This window comes from Podarcis tiliguerta (genome assembly GCF_965153285.1).
Source record: "Podarcis tiliguerta genome assembly, chromosome: 6".
Lineage (NCBI taxonomy): Eukaryota > Metazoa > Chordata > Lepidosauria > Squamata > Lacertidae > Podarcis > Podarcis tiliguerta.
In genome coordinates this window covers 88928110-88949071 of record NC_139539.1, presented here as the reverse complement: position 1 = coordinate 88949071, position 20962 = coordinate 88928110, and the positions used below count along the sequence as shown (strand labels likewise).

General features: G+C 47.4%; 1 protein-coding gene across 2 annotated transcripts in view; it reads right to left on the bottom strand.

Moving 5' to 3' along the window:
* CACNA1E (calcium voltage-gated channel subunit alpha1 E) overlaps positions 1-20962 on the bottom strand; it is a 444647-nt gene that overhangs the window by 82398 nt on the left and 341287 nt on the right. For both annotated transcript variants that reach the window (XM_083445434.1, XM_083445435.1), the window contains exons 21-25: positions 16978-17034; positions 14266-14835; positions 10361-10650; positions 3654-3819; positions 3063-3192 (exon numbers count right to left, since the gene is read on the bottom strand). In XM_083445434.1, the coding sequence (XP_083301560.1) occupies positions 3063-3192; positions 3654-3819; positions 10361-10650; positions 14266-14835; positions 16978-17034 (1213 nt within the window). The remainder of the gene's footprint in view (positions 1-3062; positions 3193-3653; positions 3820-10360; positions 10651-14265; positions 14836-16977; positions 17035-20962) is intronic.

Genomic DNA, 20962 nt, shown 5'->3' with positions numbered 1-20962 from the left:
GATGGTGGGAGAACTTCTGGAGGACAACAGATTCTCTCCTCCTGCTGTTAAGTGAAGCTGGCCAACGTGACGGAGCCAAGTGTCATCGAAGGCTGGCTGCTACATGCCATCAAAGGGGCAGCTGCAGAAGCTGGTTTGAAAGGTGGCAACCCTTGTCGGCTGCCAATGCTTTCAGGCCTGTGCCTTATGCCTCCTGTGTGCCCTGCTTTTCCTTCTCCTGGGGTCTGCTGCCCGTGGCCTTCCTTAAACCCTTTGCTCCCCTTGCTGCCTCTCATCTGGTCTGATTGCCTTTTCCCTGCCTCTTTGCCCTTAGCTTAAATGATACCCGTTGCCACCTACGCCCTGGCTTTCCCTTCCGACACCCACCCACAGCAATCGCTGCAGAGCAATCACAAAAGCGCTACTTGGAGCAGCCAAAAGCGTAGCCCCCACACACAACATGCATATTCTTCTAGGCCCACTTGTCATCAAGCGGAGACAAGCTATATACGGTTCTCCTTGTGACTAGGAACAGATGACCCACAGAAGGCTCTGTTTCAGGACCCAGCACTGCTATGATTCCGACATGAAAGCTCCGGCGCTGCAAGTATCATTTCCCCCTCCAAGCTAATTTGCTACGCACAATGGCTAACTAATTACCCGCCTCTGGGACCAGAGAAAACGATTCATCAGATTGAGGAAGCTGAGGCCAAGCATTCTCAGCCTCAGCGGGACAAAGGCTCCTTTTCAATGTTTAAAGTACAGTTAAGTCGGAAGATGCAAACTCCCGCAGGAGTGGAAGTTAAAATAAGATGCACAGCCAGCCTTCTCCCCATCTTTTACTCTCAGGGTTCCCAGGTACAGTTGACTTTCTTTCTTTGCCTCTCTTCCTGTCCCTGCTCTGCTGCTTAAGACAACTTAGTTTTAGTTAAGAATTTATTCATGACTTCTCCACTGTGAGGGTTAAACGTCAGAATGCAGTCCATCCTGTATACAGCCATCAAAAGGGAGCAACTACCAGGTGACAGAGAAAAGCAATGACAAACCTAGATAGCATCCTAAAAAGCAGAGACATCACCTTGCCGACAAAGGCCCGTATAGTTAAAGCTATGGTTTTCCCAGTAGTGATGTATGGAAGTGAGAGCTGGACCATAAAGAAGGCTGATTGCCGAAGAATTGATGCTTTGGAATTCTGGTGCTGGAGGAGACTCTTGAGAGTCCCGTGGACTGCAAGAAGATCAAACCTATCCATTCTGAAGGAAATCAGGCCTGAGTGCTCAATGGAAGGACAGATCCTGAAGCTGAGGCTCCAGTACTTTGGCCACCTCATGAGAAGAGAAGACTCCTGGAAAAGACCCTGATGTTGGGAAAGATGGAGGGCACAAGGAGAAGGGGACAACAGAGGACGAGATGGTTGGACAGTGTTCTCGAAGCTACGAACATGGGTTTGACCAAACTGCGGGAAGCAGTGGAAGACAGGAGTGCCTGGCATGCTCTGGTCCATGGGGTCACGAAGAGTCAGACACGACTAAACAACAACAACCAGGAGACAAGCTAACCAGCCAAGGAAGCCTCCTTGTAACAACAGGTGTGTCCTTGTTCAATCCAGTCTTCCCCTTGTTTCACCTCTGCTTTTACCTCATTCTGTCCTCCAAGGCACAGGAGCCAAGTCTGACAAGGGTTCATGCCACTGCTGACTCTTTTTCTATTGGCCATTAGAAATGTGCTGCCCAGTGTTCTCTGGTCAGCTCACAAAAATATGTTTTTATCTCCACACTTAATCTCTTTTTTGGGTCAGAGGGAACGACTCAATTCTCCACTGGCTGTGGACCAACTCCACTCCGAAAGAGTCCAGGGTGGTATTTAATTGGTGTGTAAGATCAAGATCAGCCACCTGTCCCTATAAAGCAGGGGTTAGCAAACTTTTTCAGCCGGGGCCAGTCCACTGTGCCCCAGACCTTGTGGGGGGCCGGACTATATTTCTTTGGGGGGGGGGAATGAATGAATTCCTATGCGCCACAAACAACCCAGAGATGCATTTTAAATAAAAGGACACATTCTACTCATGTAAAAACACACTGATCCCCGGACCGTTCACAGGCCAGATTTAGAAGGTGATTGGGCCGGATCCAGCCCCTGGGCCTTAGTTTGCCTACCCATGCTATAAAGGCTGCATTGTAATGGAGTTCTATGGTTGCTGCCCACCTCCCACCACCATGCAGTGATATCTGCAATAACTCCATGGCTCAATTTACCTGGAATTTTTTATTGTGAGAATTTCCAACTTTCAGTTGCCACCACAGAGCAGAAGACTAGCCAAGACACGCTTCTGCCCCTTTGCAGGAAGGGAAGTAAAAGTCACTGGGCTTTGCCAACGGAAGAGCAAAGAGCACTTTGGGGAACCTACTGTTTTGTTCCACCCGGCAAAAGTTCACTATTTGCCTTTTGCAATCAGAAGAATACTGTGGCAAATCTTTCCCTGTGACATTCAGTGTCTCTGTGTGTGTGTGTGTGTGTGTGTGTGTGTACTACATTGTCAGGGAGATGGTTAGGATAAAACCTCATGTGTGTATCTATATCAATCTATCATCTATCAAGACAAATATATAAGGTAAATGTAATTGGTAGGCAAACTAAGGCCTGGGGGCTGGATCCAGCCCAATTGCCTTCTCAGTCCGGCCCATGGACAGTCCGGGTATCAGCGTGTTTTTACATGAGTAGAATGTGTCCTTTTATTTAAAATGCATCCCTGGGTTATTTGTGGGGCATAGGAATTCGTTCATTCCCCCCCTTCAAAAATATAATCCTGCCCCCCACAAGGTCTGAGGGACAGTGGACCGGCCCCCTGCTGTAAAAGTTTGCTGACCCCTGGTATATGTGAACACTCAAACACGTAATCTCTAACTGCAGCCTGCAACAGTACAGCCCAGCAAGAGAACAATGTCTGTGTGTCTCGTAAGCATGTGGCCCAGTTCTATACTGGATGGTAAAGAGGGCCTATAGCTGGGAGAACTGGAGCTCATTTACATTAGGATCTCACAGTGGGGCAAGCATTGTCAGAAAAGCAACAATGGGGTAATCACTTTATTCCTCTCTGAGTTGGTCAGGACGGGGTCCTCCGCTGCCAAGGCAATGCTGCTGGCTGCAATCACCAGAAGGATGCACATCTCAAAATAGCGCAGGTTGACAATGTAATGGCAGACTCTTCGGATTCTGTCAGGGAAAGAACACAGAGTGGTCAGCGCGATATATGGTCACCGATCTCTCACACACAGTTCCGATCCTTTAAGGCCCTTCCATGTGCTCTAACTACCTTCCAAAATAGCATCCATTCTGGAACTTGGCCGCGACACTGGAATATGACAGAAATGATGCTGGATTTTTTTGGGGGGTGGGGGGGGGAGGACAATGACATTTTGCACACCAAGGTGATTCAAACTTAGATCTCCCACCTAGATAACAAACCAGCTCACTGTTCCCATTTCACTCACCAAAGTCTCCTAGGCCACTCGGCCGATGGGTCTTGAACTTTCTGTGGGGAAACCTACCCAAATCAACTTGTTTTCTGTGGAACCCTGGCATGTTGTAAAGGGTTCCCGGGAGTGTTTTAAAGCAAGCTTGAAAACCAACATATTATGCATTCCAAGCAGAAAAGCTAAGGCAGTGTATCTCACGGGTTTGTGGTGCTGAAGATAAACATCGAGCTGTGAGGCACCATGGGTTTGCCCACGGGTTTCTTCTTTTTCTGCTTCTTCTTCTTCTTCTCTGCCTCTGCTTCCTCCTCTTCCTTTGTCTCTGCCTCCTTCAAAGGGCTGGCTTCTCCATCTGTCTTGTTGCTAACTAGAAAGTGAACAAGGCCCATTACTGCTATAGCTGGCGGGGGAATGCATTTGACACAAAGCCTGAAGGGAGTTCATAGGCTGGGTGCATTACTTACCTTATAGTCCCAGAGTTTGGGAAAACGAGAGCAGAAAAGAAACAAAAATCGGGGGGGGGGGCAGCAAAAATATACTTAAAGATACTTAAAAAGATGCAATCATACAAAAAATGACTGCTTGCATAAACTCACAGCAAATAATGGATGCCGAGTCCTGTTAGCAGGACTGTATCTGTTGTGGGCTAAAAATATTTTTATGTGTGGGGGGGGGGGTAGGCTGGATGTCGAGACCCTTCTAATTCCTGGATGCAGCATGCATTCAATTCCTGGAAAAGCCCAGCTAGTTTCCTGGTGAGGCAATAGCCCTCTACGTATGATACAATACGATAATCTTTATTGTCATTGTCCCATACAGAACAACGAAACTGAAAAAATCTACATCAGACATTTTAAAACCAACAAGCCTGCTATCCCAGCTATCCCAGCCTGGTTAATGCCCTAAAAACTCTGATATCCCATAATTAAATACAATATACTCCCACAGAGACTACCTTACACTGCAGTTAAAACCAAAATCACATTTGGATAAAAACTGTTTCTCAGGCAGCTAGTCCTAGTCTTTATAACCCTGTCCCTTCTTCCAGAAGGCAGAAGATGAAAGAGATCGTTTCCGGGGTGCTCACTATCCTGCACTATCTCTGCAGCTTTCTTATGACACCTGGAAGCATAGATTTGATCCAAGGTGGGAAGAGGGCACCTAATTATTCTCTTTGCAGTATGGGCCATTAAAGTAGCAAAGGAAGTGGATCTATATCAGATGACAAATGAGGGGGGCTCTCCCTCAACACGCTGGTAGGTAGAAAGACAAAAACAAGAGTGGAGGGTTGAGTTGTATGTAAGCTGGAAGCTGGCAGGTTGGTTGGATGGAAGAGAGAGAGAGAGAGCCATGCCTGATTTCTGTTGGAATCCAAGGCTGTGGCTATGGGGTAAGCAAGACCCTCTTGGAGTTTTAATGCTGTGAAGCCCTCCATCACAGGCTCAGGTTCTGCATATGTGCAAATAAACCATATATCATAAAGACACCGCCGTCTCTGCTGTCCCCCATTCTCAAACCCGAACCCTGGGTAAGCTCCTGGAACCCCCCCCCCCTGGAATCTTACACCCCTCAGAGATTGGGGTGGCACGCAACAATATTAATAGCAACAACATTCTGCGCACCAGCAATCCAAATTACAGGCCAAAGAACATAGAATTCTGCAGCCTGTAATTTGCATAATTTATTCTGCAATTGCTCCTGTTTTGCATGAGATATTCTGGTCTAGCTAGTCATGGGAAGAACAAAGAGCTCTGCAAAGCTGGGAAGCCGTGCTCCCAAACACTTGACATTTTATTCAGCAATTATTCTAGTTTCCGAGATTTCAAGAGATATTGCCCACACACTGTGGGTGAATGCATAATCGCTTGATTATGCCTATGGCTGCCTATGTTGCCATTTCTCTTGCTTCTCCAGATCAGGTGCAGAAATATGGGCCAACGTTCTGATTCGCTTGGTAGAACCAGCCTAGTGCGCAACATGGAAAATTAACAATGGGAATATCACCATCTCTCCTCTTCCATAAGGGCTAGAAACCTTTTTAAAGCTGAACTGTGTATGCGCCCAGTGGCCCATACTGCACTTTTCTTGCGCTGCCTGAAGATTCACAGTCTAATTGCAGCTCTGTCTGTCTAACACTTCCTTCCCCAGCTGTTGCAATGCAAACGCAGCACAGGAGAACTGGCAGGTAGAGGAAGACATTTCTGCAGAAAAGGTGTGAGCAAGGGATTGCTGCTTTACATTCACACCTCCTGGTTCTGCAGTTAGTAAGAAGGTGATTAGGAGGAGATGAAATGGGAAAATAGAGAGAACATGAGAGGCTGTCAAGCACAGGGAAAGAGAAACGAAAGTGACTTGAGCAAGGCACTTTTCAGCGATGCTGATTAATTAATCTCCGTATTTAAATTCTTTCACCTGGAAGGTGAAGAAGAACATTCTTCCAGGTGTTTGTGAATGGCAAATGCTAAAGAAACACCCTCCTTGTTTCTGACAGCTGCCAGATCCAAGATACCTACTTTGAGAAGCTGACTGATCAGCTCCCAAATTATTCGGACGGTGCTTTTTACTGTTAAGGGGAAGGACGAGATAATTTCCTGGAGGAGAGAGCTCTTGTGCTCATGTTCTGCTCTGTGAGAACAGCATCCTGGGTCAGTGGTGTGATCCAGCAGGATCTTCTTATGTTCTTAGGAAGAACAATGAATTTCAGAGCCACACAGAGCTCTTCTTCTGCTTATAACTGTGACAAAGTTGGGCAAACCAAGAGAGTTTAAAACAGCGCAGAAACCACAACAATAGAAGCGAGCAGATTCATGTTGCATCGCTCAGCCCTAGCCTTCCGAAGCTTAAGGGCACCTGCAAGAATTGGTGTGGATGCCTTTCCTTGCTACCCACGAAAGCGGCCGGTCCTTTGCATGAAGGCTGACTGTCGCCCATCCCTGTGAGAGCTATATTTAGAGCAGAAGGTGCTTATATAAAGCTTTACCAAAGGCAGAGAAACAGGAAGATAGTAAGCGAAGGAATGGGAAAGGGGGAAGGACGCAACAAAGCAGGCGAGAAGAAGAAAGGAATCAGGAGCAGGTGAGATAAGGAACTGAAGAGTGGCTAGTGAGGACAACAACATGAGGAATTAGGGCAGAGCTCAATGGCAGAAAAGGTGCTAGGCTCAGCCCTCAGCACTTCCAGCTCCAAAAAGTAGTGGGGCAGGAGAAAGGAAAGTTAAGAAAGCCACTTCTTGTAGAGCCGATACCTGTTTGAACAGGCAGCACATGGACCAAAGTTCTAGGTCAGTAGCTCCATATAGAAGTAATGCTAAACTATGGGTTTAGGGTTACAAGAATGAACCACAGTCTCTGACTCACACACCCTCTCTCCTCTGGTGTGGACACAAGGTGGAGCTCGGAAGCTTTCACTTCCATTTTAGATCAAGCCACAGCTTGCCATTTTTGTCAAAAACGGTGGTGAATTTAAACTATGGCTTGCTTCATCCCGTCGGACCGCAGCTGACTTGCTTCATCTCAACTTCATAGTTAAGATGAAGCACAATTTAGGATCCAGGTGAGACGCCAAAATGTGGCTAGTTAGAATGAAAGCAGGAGCTTCTGGTCTTCTCCTTGAGGTTACGCTGAGGGAGCAGAGAGGATGGAGGAGCCTGTGTCCCTGGGGCTCACTGTGGTTCACTGTTGTAACACTAAACTATGGTTCAGCGCTATGTCAAAATGCAGCCAGTGTAAGGCAACATCATAGAATAAAAAGGAAAGGGCAACACACCTCAAGCAGAACTGGACGACAGCACTGAACTAGGTAACAAACTAGAAATAATAAAACTACGACGCTGAGTCAAGTCTGTGAGGTGAGTTAACAACATGCTTTGCCCACTCGGCCTACGGCAGCAAATGGTGTAGATCATGGAGGGTGGGGAAATCCACCATTCATTTTGATGTCATATCCTATGTTTCTATAGCTGCATGCTATGAGGGAAAGGAGAGGGAACTTGATGGTGGTTGCCATCTTGCCCCCCCATTAACCTAGAAGGATCAGGGCCCCCCAAACCTGCCAAGAGCCTTAAAAATATATTCTATCCATAAAACACAAACAAAGAAGAAAGTTCTTGCGTCTTCTGTGACCACAAGAACTTCCTTTCCGAATGGCCGCCCTGTTGTGGCATATGGATAAATAATTTGCTTCAAGTCATATAAACTCTGGCTTGGGGTGGGGGGAGGATTTTGCATCATATTTTAACAGCAAGAATGGAAAGAAAGCACTCATCAGAGAAGCACAAGACTTGAAATACACCAGAAAAATTCAGCAAGGAAAGAGAGTCTGCAGGACTTGGAATGTGTTGGATTTACATAACAAAAATTGTTTTGGATTCCTGTCTTGAAGGACAGCTTTCAGCAGCCCTTTCACCGATTTGTTCTATGGCTAGACAATAAAACTGACGGATTGAATTTGCTGTCGAGGGGCGGTTCTGCCTACACAGCCAAGAGATCAAATTCTCCATCTTTTGTCGCTGGGACTTAGGGTGCAACTAGACGTGACAGCCGTATTTTTCTGATAATGGACATTGGGCGGGGGGGGGGGGGGGCAAGTTAATATGCAGTGTGTGGGGGAAGAGGGAACTGAATGAGAAAAAACATAGCTTACTTTTTTCTACCACACCAGGAGAAAAATGGGGCTTAAAATGATCAGGTTTTAGGGAACGCCTGAGTGGAAAGAGGATTTAGCTTCCTGACCCCCCCCCCCCCCCGCTCTTGCTGCATTTCCAATTGCCCCTCCCCCCTGCTTTACAAGGATTTGGCAGCACACCCAGTTCTGCTCATGCGACTACCAACACCAGGTCCAATTTTGACAGGTCTCTCTTGGGAGCTTTGCAGCACCCCTGGCGGCTAACATCTATTGTGGCCCCACTGTTGCTCCACAAGCAAGCTGACAGAAGGAGGGGAGTGTGTCTGGATCAGAGCCTGGGACGAATATGAACCTCCAAAGCTCATAGATCCTTTGAGGTGGCTTTCTACAAGTTCATATCTGAAGACGTTTGCTGGCATCTCAGGTGCTGACTTCAGCAATCCCTGTGCAAGTGATGCTGCTACAATTGAAATCTGCTTCACACAAACAGCTCCCTACATGGATGTCAGAAATACAACCTCCCAGCTCTGTTTTCAAGGCACAAGCAGCCCTTCCTCCCCTAAGGGCCAGCAGGTACTTGTTCCCTTGGTCAGCAACTACTTTTGTCGCAGGGCCATGTTTGAAAGGAGGTTGGTCCTACCAAGCCATAGCTGCAACCTATCCCTCACACCGAAAGGAGTGTCCAGAAAACACATTCCACACAGCCATTTTTCCTAGCACATCCCTGTTCCATTTCCAGGTTGGCAGCTGCGCGGCTAAGCAGCACCTCAACAGCACCAGTTGCTGACCTCCTGTTATAAAAGGAAACAGACGGGTTTCTCGTTCACTGTCTGTCACAGTTGTGTATCGACTTAAAGTGCAGACTTCCATGTGTGAATTGGGCCATCCAACCTAGACAGCATCTTAAAAAGCAGAGACATCACCTTGCCAACAAAGTTCTGCATAGTTAAAGCTATGGTTTTCCCAGTAGTGATGTATGGAAGTGAGAGCTGGACCATAAAGAAGGCTGATTGCCAAAGAATTTATGCTTTGGAATTCTGGTGCTGGAGGAGACTCTTGAGAGTCCCGTGGACTGCAAGAAGATCCATCCTATCCATTCTGAAGGAAATCAGCCCTGAGTGCTCACTGGAAGGACAGATCGTGAAGCTGAGGCTCCAATACTTTGGCCACCTCATGAGAAGAGAAGACTCCCTGGAAAAGACCCTGATGTTGGGAAAGATTCAGGGCACAAGGAGAAGGGGACGACAGAGAACGAGATGGTTGGACAGTGTTCTCGAAGCTACCAGCATGAGTTTGACCAAACTGCGGGAGGCAGTGGAAGAAGGGAGTGCCTGGCCTGCTCTGGTCCATGGGGTCACGAAGAGTCGGACACAACTAAACGACTAAACAACAACAAGATATAATGCCACAGAAGAAACTTTAATTATCTCCCCTTGCTGCTTCAAAGTGTAGCACTTTTCAGTACAGCTGGATTGATACAACCTGCTGAAAATCATCCACGTGTAGAGAAATATGTGGGATGTGATACATAAGTAGCAGTCAAATACAACATTCCTTGTTTTGCTAGAGTGGACATGCAAGGGGATGTTTGGTCCAGCCAGTCGGAACTTCCTGTTTCCTCCTGGGCTGGGACATACTTCCTTTGCATGCGACTAGAGGTGGGCGTGGCCTTACCTGTGCAGGTAAGAAAAGCACAAGGCACGCAGCACTCTCTTGCTCTTTGACTTCCTCTGTCGTAGGAGCAACAGCTTTTTAGCTAGAGATGCTCTATTGGCTTTCAGACAATAGAGGACACTGGGATTATTCCCATATGGGATAGTTCCACATGTATAGCCTTTGTAACTAAGCCTGCCTTCAGGGATCCAACTGTGAACTGATGATGTTGTGAGTAAACTTCTTTTATTGACTTTAAATAAGATTGCTGTGTGTTTATTCTTTTGAGAGGGAGAAAAGGGGGACTTACCAGGAACATACAATTCAGTACTGAATTGTATGATAGTGAGAGGCTTAAACGAGCCTGCAACCAGCTAGCCGCTGTGCGTAAAAAGGAGAATGTAAAACTCTGCTAAGTAAAGGAACTTGCTAGTGCAAGTTAGGAAGGATGTTAACAAACAATATAACCTCTCCTGCCTCCCTGAACATTCCCACAAAATCAAGGCCTTTGAGATGCCCTGATCCCCCATCCCACAAAAAAATGTTTGGCAGACCCACACGGCACTATTCCTAGTCACCCTTGAACACCCTTGAGCTTTTTTGTTAAACGGGAAAAAGAGAGAGATCCTCACTCTGTACCACAGCAGAGTCTTGGACGTCAATCATGATGGTGGTGCTCTCGGTGGCTTTCTCCAGGTTGGTTGTGACGGAGGAGAGATCGGGTTCGCTCCTGCTGATAGTCCTGCCTGTCTCCATGGGCAGGTCCCCTAGGAGCGCCTGCTCACTTGTATCCAGGCTGCTGCCGTCCTGCTCAGTTGGACTAGCATCCTTGCCTTTGTCCAGCTCAAGGCGGCCTTCCGAGGGGCTTGGCTCTTGGGGGGCCGCTGCAAACTCGGCATCTTTTGCTGGGGCTTCATTGGTCCTACGTGGAGGAGAAGACAAGCTCACACAGAGAGGAAGTGGCAGAGACCAAGAAACTGCGCTGGTGGGCAGCGAGAACAAAAACATTGCCTACAGCATTTACATAACACTTCCAAAGCTTTTCCAGATACACCAACTCACAAATCATTGCAAAAGCACTGCTTGCAGGACTTCTGCAAGATGTGCCAGGATCCTGTTGGGCAGGTGGTGTAAACACCTCCACAGGGGTAGTCGCGGTAGGCGGTGTACAAAGCATATATTTAAAGCACACCTACATCCCCACAAAAGAATCCTGAGAGCCGTATTCTGTTAAGGGCTCTAGGAATTGGTGTAAATAACCTCTCCCAGGATTCTCCAGAGGGTTGTGATTTATATATATAAGCAGCCTTAGTTTGCGGCAGGAAAAAAAGTAACAACAAATGAGCAAAATGATTATGGCATGCTCTTTGTTGTTCCTATTGGGGTGGGGTTGACGTGGCTTCCCGAAGGTTGCCCTGTAAGATCTGAACTTGGAATGTCATTGCTCACAGCCCCTAAACTATAAAGGTAAAGGTAAAAGTAAAGGGACCCCTGACCATTAGGTCCAGTCATGGCCGACTCTGGGGTTGCGGCGCTCATCTTGCTTTATTGGCCGAGGGAGCCAGCGTACAGCTTCCGGGTCATGTGGCCAGCATGACTAATCCGCTTCTGGTGAACCAGAGCAGTGCAGGGAAACGCCATTTACCTTCCCGCTGGAGCGGTACCTATTTATCTACTTTGTACTTTTGAACTGCTAGGTTGGCAGGAGCAGGAACCAAGCAACGGGAGCTCACCCTGTCATGGGGATTCGAACCACTGACCTTCTGATCAGCAAGCCCTAGGCTCTTTGGTTTAACCCACAGGGCCACCCGCATCCCTCCCCTAAACTATAGCAGCTGCCAAGGAAAGTTGTGGGCTGGTTTAAAAATAGAGGAGGGGAGAGCGAGAAACTTTAGGCACATCTGCACTCAGCTCACACCATTTGATTGCAAACTTAATTAAAACCAGAATAATTAACACCTCCTGATTTCAGAAATTGGAACAATCATTCCACACAGAAGCATATATAAAAAAACAGTCACCCCCCTTAAGTGCTTGGATTGTTAATGCTGAATTTTAGTCTGTTAGAATACAACAAATCAAATTAAAAGTAACCTGAAAGTAAAAACCAGGACACCCCGAAGGTTGTTGAACTTTTTCTAGAAAGACCCCAAAAATTGTTGAGCTTTCTTTCGATTGACTTGCCTAAGATCCAGGACAAAGCGCCACATTTCTGAAATTTTCCCCGGACATCATTTCTGCCTTTGAAATCCCGGTTATGTCTGGGAAAATCCAGATATATGGTAGTCCTAATGTACTGCGAATGTGCAAAACGTCCCAGAAACAAAACGGGGAGAAGACCCCATCCACTTCTGAATCCCCTTCCATTACCTGTCCTCAATCACCATTTTCAAGATCTCCAGGGTCCTAAAAATATATTGCTTCATAGTATGTTGCTGGTGAATCGTGGGTGCTGCAAGCAACCAGTCACCTGACCAGGATCCAGATTCTAGGACCATCCTTTAAGGTCAGACCTGACTGAACTCTAGAATTCAGATTCGCGGGAAAGCTGCTAATTTCAGTTTGCCAGCTCCAGCTGCTCAGAAGCTTGCCAGGGTGAGGCTCAAAGACTGCGGAGGCTCTTAGTACATTGGCTTCAGAAACCATTCTGGTTCCTTCAGCCCTTATTAGATAGTCTTAACAACTGACTACATTCTTAGTGAACTTTCCTCACTGACTGCCAGAGACTGGGGTTGATGCATGTGGAATTTCTGGCCTCGTGTACCAAAATAACTTTCCCGGCCTTCGGTAATTGGGCAAGGTAAAGGACCCCTGGATGGTTAAGTCCAGTCAAAGGTGACTATAGGGTTGCGGCACTCATCTCTCTTTCAGGCCGAGGGAGCTGGCGTTTGTCCACAGACAGCTTTCCGGGTCATGTGGCCAGCAGGACTAAACCGCTTCCGGCACAATGGGACACCGTGATGGAAGCCAGAATGCACAGAAACGCCGCTTACTTCACCGCCACAGTGGAACCTATTTATCTACTTGCACTGGTGTGCTTTCGAGCTGCTAGGTTGGCAGAAGCTGGGACAGAGCAATGGGAGCTCACCCCGTCTCGGGGATTTGAACTGCCGACCTTCTGATTGGCAAACCCAAGAGGCTCAGTGGTTTGGACCACAGAGCCACCTGTGTCCCATGCACGGTAACTGGGCACCTTGGTTTGGTGGATGGGGGCATTTGCTGGCCCTGCTCAGGCAGCAGCATGTCTTAGGGGCCAGCAATGGGTTTGCATCATACATAATCGACAGGCACAAGAGCCGAGAAGGGAAGGAGGAGATGGGGGTGGCTGCGTATTTGAGTCTGTGTTCAGCAGCTTTGTTTGACGGCGCTGCTGCTTGTTGAGGAGAAGAACAAATACACAGATCCATCCATCACACTTTCCATCCCTGCATCTCCGGGCAGCGAAAAATTATTGCTTGCAACATGTAGCATGGCCAGACCAATAATTAGGAATCTGAGAGGGCACTGTTTTCATGGCCAACTAAAAATGTGTTTGTGTAACTTTGCTTAGAAAGAGGTGCCAAAAAAAAAAAAGGTGTCAAACCGCACAGAATGGCTTCTCTGAAAGTAATTCAACTAGCACACAAAGAAACAAGCCGAGAATTCAAAAGAGAAAAGACTCATACACAAAAGACAAATTTATAATAATATAAGCCTGCCAGCTTTAAGAAAAAATTCCGCATGTGCTTCTGCATTGTAGAGAGAGAGAGATGTTTTTGTTGTACTTTATTTGTTATGGGACAATAAAAATATCTGATTTTTTAATATATATATAAAAATTGCAGATGAATTATCATGTTCACTTCAGTCCTAGCGCTTTCCCTCTGCCTCTTGTTTTCTGTGCCAGGTGGTTTGGCTCTGGCTTTCAGCCACCTTGACAGCTAAAGGTAAAGGTAAAGGTACCCCTGCCCGTATGGGCCAGTCTTGACAGACTCTAGGGTTGTGCGCCCATCTCACTCAAAGAGGCCAAGGGCCAGCGCTGTCCGGAGACAATTCCGGGTCACGTGGCCAGTGTGACATCGCTGCTCTGGCGAGCCAGAGCCGCACACGGAAACGCCGTTTACCTTCCCGCTAGTAAGCGGTCCCTATTTATCTACTTGCACCCAGGGGTGCTTTCGAACTGCTAGGTTGGCAGGCGCTGGGACCGAACAGCGGGAGCGCACCCCGCCGCGGGGATTCGAACCGCCGACCTTTCGATCGGCAAGCCCTAGGCACTGAGGCTTTAACCCACAGCGCCACCCGCGTCCCTTACCTTGACAGCTACTTCATGCCAAAACAGCAGTTTGCCCACTCTATGGCCAAGCTAATACTGCTGTAATTCCTACATCATCTGAACGTGTAAAAATTCTCATTGCCCACCATCCAATGATGATCCAGCATGGCCAGTTAATGACTTCTGGGTTTGTTTGTTTTTACAAACATTATTTTAAACATCTTTTTCAATTCATTATATATCATTTCCTACGTGAGTGTTCTTGGTTTCCCCTTGCGCCCTTACCTTTTCAGCTCCTCGCCAACCACCGACTCCTTTTCGATCAAGCCCTCCTTTTCCTCCTCGTTCTTCTTCTGCTCCTGGTTCTGCTCTCCCTCTGCGGGGCTGACCGCTTCGGGGCCAGCCTCTTGGCTGGCTGACCTGTTCTCCTTGGCTTCCGTCCGCACCCTGCGATGTCGGCTACGCCTCTGGCTTTGCCTGAGCCGGGCCCTGTCCTCAAAGGTCACGCTCGCTCCGCCTTCCTGCTCATTCACATCACAGTTCCCGTGGAAGGATTTGTGGTGCCACGCGCTCTTCTGGTCTTCCTTGCTGCCTGGGCAGGGATTGGAACCTGGGATTTGCAGGGCCGGCCCTTCTTCGTTTGCCCGCTCTGACCTTTCCGTCCGCTCCTCCTCGTTCTTTTCGAGGCCGCTGTTCTCCAGCAGCCTTCTCCTCCGAAAAGCGTTGGCATGAGGGTTGAGAAGAGAAGGGTCGTCCTTGTTGATGCCCTCCTGGCTGGACATCTGCATGTGGCGGCGCAGCTGGCTGGTCCGCTGTTCCCACACAGACATATGATGCCTCCTTCTCCTCTCCCTCCTGGGAAAGGAAAACAAAGGGGTTCAGTCCACCTGCGCCCTGCCAGAAACACAAGAATACAAACCAGTACATACAGCATGCACCTGCCGCCATTCAAACATCACATACGGAGACTTGATTCTCTGCTCCCCTGCATTTCACAAATAGACAGCCCAGCCAATGGAATTTCTCAGCCCTTCGAAAATCACACCATCTGCAGGATCTGGAGAGAATCAGGCCCACTTGTATGAGATCCACAGATAACTACAAACCACCCCACCCCACATGTCCCAAGCGACAGGGGAATGCACATAAATAAACAGGACACAATCACCAAAACAAAGAAGCTTCTTTTTTTAACAATCCCTGTGATGGGGTGAGCTCCCGTCGCTCAGTCCCTGCTCCTGCCAACCTAGCAGTTTGAAAGCACGTCAAAGTGCAAGTAGATAAATAGGTACCACTCTGGCGGGAAGGTAAACGGCGTTTCCGTGTGCTGCTCTGGTTCACCAGAAGCGGCTTAGTCATGCTGGCCACATGACCTGAAAAAAATGTCTGCGGACAAACGCCGGCTCCCTCGGTCTGTAAAGCGAGATGAGTGCCACAACCCCAGAGTCGTCCGCGACTGGACTTAAAGGTCAGGGGTCCCTTTACCTGCCCCCGCCCCCACCATATAGCCTAAGTACATGGCATCAGTCTGCTTGTACCTTAATTTTAAATAAATCTGCTGTTCAGTTGAGCAAGGAAACATGTGCAAACAGCCATGTTCATTTGTGTGCTGTTGCGTGAAAGAACAGGGGCCAGACGGAGCCGGCCCATCTAGAAGGCAAATGGGACATTTCCATTACGGCTCTGCAGGGGATGAGGATCAGCCAGCAGGGGAAGGAAGGGCAGTGGGACCCATGCTCTGGGTGCAGGCAGGGACAGCAAAAGGGGAGGCATGCAGTGCCAAGCCTCAGTTAAACCACTATGTCTAGATCAGGCTTCTTCAACCTCGGCCCTCCAGATGTTTTGAGACTACAATTCCCAGCATCCCTGACCACTGGTCCTGCTAGCTAGGAATCATGGGAGTTGTAGGCCAAAAACATCTGGAGGGCCGAGGTTGAGGAAGCCTGCTCTAGCTGCTCAGCACCGGGACTTGGGAGCAAAGTCCACCCCAGACCAGTTAGAGACTCAAAGTCTTATCTTGAGAGCTGAGTAGTGCCTCTCACCTCTTGTTACCACCCCCACCCACTAAGGCTGCCATTCAAACTGATTCTCCATGGCACAAAGGGCAACTTATTTGTGAGTGAATGCACAGAGAATCAAACTGCCCAATATTCCCAGATTTTGGCTTTGAGTTTCTTGGGGCTTGAGCATTTTTAGTGAAGGTGTGCCATCACTCACAAAGCTAAACTCTCTGCGTAGAAATGTGGAGTTGGAAATGAGAACAAGAGCCATCTAGCCCTTGGAAGGCAAGAAACTTTTGCACAACTTGGGGCTTGAACCCATGACCTTGAAATCGAGAGCTTCATTCTGTACTGACTGACCTATCCGTCATTTCTGGCATGTAATGTTCATCTAGTCTCACGGCCGTTTCTCTTGATAGGATATTCCAAAGGGACTTAAAGCTCCGGTGAGATTTCTGTCACGAGAACGCCTGTCTGTAGCATGGACTATTCTGAGGGTGTTTTGTTGGGTTTATAAAATATTGTAAGAACTGCACACAGGAACACTGTGAACAGACGGACGTACCAACGCAGGCATACATACACACACAAAACACACACGCATACTGCTTGACACATGTCAGCAAGCACCCACACCCACAGAGTACAACTTAATTTTGCCTACACAAATATACATAGAGAAATGTGTGTGTGTGTAGAAATGTACACACATACACACACCCTGATAGTGATGTTAAGATGCTTCCTAGGTACACATCGCACCACCACACACAGGCACACAATGCGAACGAACACACGCACACACTTGTACAAATATAACACGCACAAATTATAGGCCCGCACTAATTCACAGGGGGTTGGTTCGCACACGTACCTACCTACATATTCACACGAAACAAACACAAGGTAACACACACACACACACAAACCTCACAAAGCAAGTCTTTCACGTACACACACAAAACCTCTCACAACAAGCAGTCACATGCACACATACAGGTTGCTGGTGCGCGGTTCCCACATCGACATGTGGTGTCTCCTCCTCCTGTCTCTTCTGGGGAAGAAAAACGCATGGGTTCAGTCTATGACATTGTCACGCAGTCTCCGCACTCCCAGGGCGTACAACTCCACAGATGCTCAAAGAGAGAGCCAGGGGTGCTCTATCACTTGTGCACAGATGTCATTCATAATCCACACCTCACTCAAGTACAGCGGTACCTCGGGTTACATACGCTTCAGGTTACAGACTCCACCAACCCAGAAATATTATCTCGGGTTAAGAACTTTGCTTCAGGATGAGGATAGAAATCTCGCGGCGGCACGGCAGAAGCAGGAGGACCCATTAGCTAAAGTAGCGCTTCAGGTTAAGAACAGTTTCAGGTTAAGAACGGACCTCTGGAACAAATTAAGTACGTAACCAGAGGTACCACTGTACAGGACATTAAATATGAACACAGGAGAGCAGAGGATATCCTCTTCTGCACAGCTAGGAAATGGCCATTATACAAAATATTAGGTACTTGAAAATAATTGCTCTACACTTGCTTATATGCACAGAGAGCTGCGTGGGCTGAGGGTCAAAGCTCAGAGGGAGGGTGTATGCTTCTGCCACCTGAAACCTGAGGTGATCCCCAGCATTTCAAGATAAGGACGGCCAGTAGCAATGCTGGTAAAGAGATCTGGGCGGTGAGAAAACAAAAGGTGTTTATTGCTAGCAAGAATGGCTCAGTGGGATCACTTTCCAAAAGCTGAGCAAGTCCCAAAGGGTGGGGCCTGCTTAATATACATAGCTGTTATCTGTTAAAGCAGTACATATGCATAAATTTCCTCCAATCTAAAGTGACAACACAATATGAATTATACCATGTATGGTCTTTCCTTCATTACCTATTCATTTCCGCAGGGCCTGTAAGACAGAGTTGTTCCACCTGGCCTTTGGCTTGGAGTCAATTTGATTCCCTCCCCCTCTTTCTTTTTTCCTTTCTCCTCCTGTGATGAGGCTGCATTTTAATGTTTTAATGTTTCAATGTTTTATTTTAATCTTGTTTTTAAGTTGTATTATTATTATTATTATTATTATTATTATTATTATTATATAAAATTAATTAATATTATTTATACCCCGCCCATCTGGCTGGGCTTCTCCAGCCACTCTGGGTGGCTTCCAAAAAATATTAAAATAATTTGATACATCAAAAATTAAAAGCTTCCCTAAACAGGGCTGCCTTCAGATGTCTTCTAAAAGTCTGGTAGTTGTTGTTCTCTTTGACATCTGGTGGGAGGGCGTTCCACAGGGAGGGCGGCACTACTGAGGGCGGCCTGGTTCCCTGTAACTTGGCTTCTCGCAGTGAGGGAACCACCAGAAGGCCCTCGGTGCTGGACCTCAGTGTCTGGGTAAAACGATGGGGGTGGAGATGCTCCTTCAGATATACTGGACCGAGGCCATTTGGGGCTTTAAAGGTCAGCACCAACACTTTGAATTGTGCTCAGAAACATACTGGGGGCCAATGAAGATATTTCAGGACCAGTGTTATATGGTCTCGGCAGCTGCTCCCAGTCACCAGTCTAGCTGCTGCATTCTGGAAATTAATTGCAGTTTCCGAGTCACCTTCAAAGGTAGCCCCACGTAGAGCGCATTGCAGTAGTCCAAGTCCATGTTTTGGATGAGCAGTGTGCTCTAGAGCACGTTCCAGAATATTCTACAGTGCACTGGAACTTTGTGATAGACACACAGGGGTTCTCTGGCAGACAATTTGAACTGGAAAGCTATGTGAAATGGAAATAGGCCCGGTTTTGAAGTTATGGGAGTAATGTGGTTGGCTACTTGTCTGCGGCTCCAACCTACCCATTCTGGAAATGTAAGAATACAGAAGACATGGAAGGAGCGCAGCCACTGGAGAATAATCAAGCCCCTACCAACACTTTTGATAGCATGAATAGCGGAGTACCATAGAATGAAGACATCAAAAGCAGAAACCACAATGTTTCTGAAAATTTAAGAATCCAGAATTCACAGAGGGTGAATTACCAGGATTCACTAAAGAATAGTAACTTCTTCTGCGCCTGTAGAATCAACCGTGAAGAAAGACACAAATATGCCTAAAATCTTGTATTATATGCAAGTCCATAGCCCACGGTGATTGGGGCTTTTCTGTACTAGGAGTGGCAGAAACAGGGGCATCATTTCAAGATTCAAAATGCATGTGAGGGGGTTATATTTCAACAAAACGTGTGTGTATGCATATGGTAAGATTCCTGTGTAATGTTTGAAGGCTGATTTTTGCTATTACAAAAAAAAGGATAGTGGATTTTAAGACCAATTTTATGATTCCGTTTTAATTCCTCATAATAACTAGAGATACACCGTTCTGAGGAGGGTGGGGGACTGACGACTGCTCCCCCCTCCCCCCTGGACCTTTGCATGTATGATAGCATGGACATATTGCAATGTGCACACATATATTGTAACACGTTTGTGTTACACGCAATCCCACAAAACCCATTTAATCTGTGAACACCCATGAAATTCAGCCTCTCAAATACAGCACATCATATCCACATACAAACCGCAAACCAATCCACCTGGAAACACTCCCTTGCGCCAGAGATGGAAGCTTGTGGGCACCATGCGCCAAATCCTTGTGGCCAGCACTCCCCCATATCCAGGCCCACACACGCCAAGATGCAGACATTCCAATCCTTTCATACATCAGCATCCAATCTGTTGTGCTTTTCAGCATGCAAGCACCCTTACTCTAGCATAGCCGTGGAACATTCGATTGGGATGTTTGTTACTTCTGGGACTTCTGCTGCCGCAACCAAGACTGGACCGGTTTTCCTTCACTGCCATTATTCAGAGCTTCTCATAAAACAAGGGAGCTTTTGCATATCACAACCCCCCCCCTGAAGTTTTGGCTCTCCACCCAGTTCCCAAGAGCTAGTACAAGGGTAGGCAAACTAAGGCCCAGGGGCCGGATCCGGCCCAATCGCCTTCTCAATCCGGCCCGCGGACGGTCTGGGAATCAGCATGTTTTTACATGAGTAGAATGTGCCCTTTTATTTAAAATGCATCTCTGGGTTATTTGAGGGACCTGCCTGGTGTTTTTGCACAAGTGGAATGTGTGCTTTTATTATAATGCATCTCTGGGTTATTTGTGGGGCATAGGAATTCATTCATTTTTTTTCCTCCAAAATATAGTCCGCCCCCCCCCCCCCACGAGCTCTGAGAGACAGTGGACCAGCCCCCTGCTGAAAAAGTTTGCTGACCCCTGAGCTAGAAGGACTTCAGTGAAGCAGCACCACTAAATATTCTTCAAATTCGCTTTGCAGCATTTTTATTACTGCTTCAAAGGTGGAGTGCATAGCTGTCAACCTTCCCTTTTTTGCGGGAAATTCCCTTATTCCAGTGCTATTTCCCGCTGCTTCCTGCTGCTATCCCAGATTGTTAGATATACCGTAGACTGTCCCCGGGACAGGTGAGGCTGCTGATTCCCTTATTTTGGAGGCTGTTGATCCCTTATTTTCAAATCTGAAAATTGACAGCTATGGTGGAGTGATCTACTGCAATGAATAGGTCTAGCTAACTGAATCTTTCTTCTCGACCCTCACTTCTTCCCATGCTTCTTCCCAAAGACACTCATAATTCCAGCATTTTCCCTGTGCCCTAGAGGCAGCAGGTTAGCAGTTGGACATAGTTGATGCTGCAGAGCTGGAGCCTTGTTTTTGGCTTCCCCACCTCACAGCTGATGTAAAAATATTTGCATCCCATGAGTAGACTGCATCATGTGGGCACTTTGCAGAGTTGCATCCATTTCCCACCAGGGCCACTGAAGCTAGATATGCAATACATTCTGGCTTACAAGTGTGAAATGAGGACATTCTCACAGGGTGGGAGGCGGCCAGAAGGGAGAAGCTGTGCTGGGGCAACTCTACCACCCCAATAACATATGAATGGGCTCAGGGTCTCTCTGGACAAAGTACTT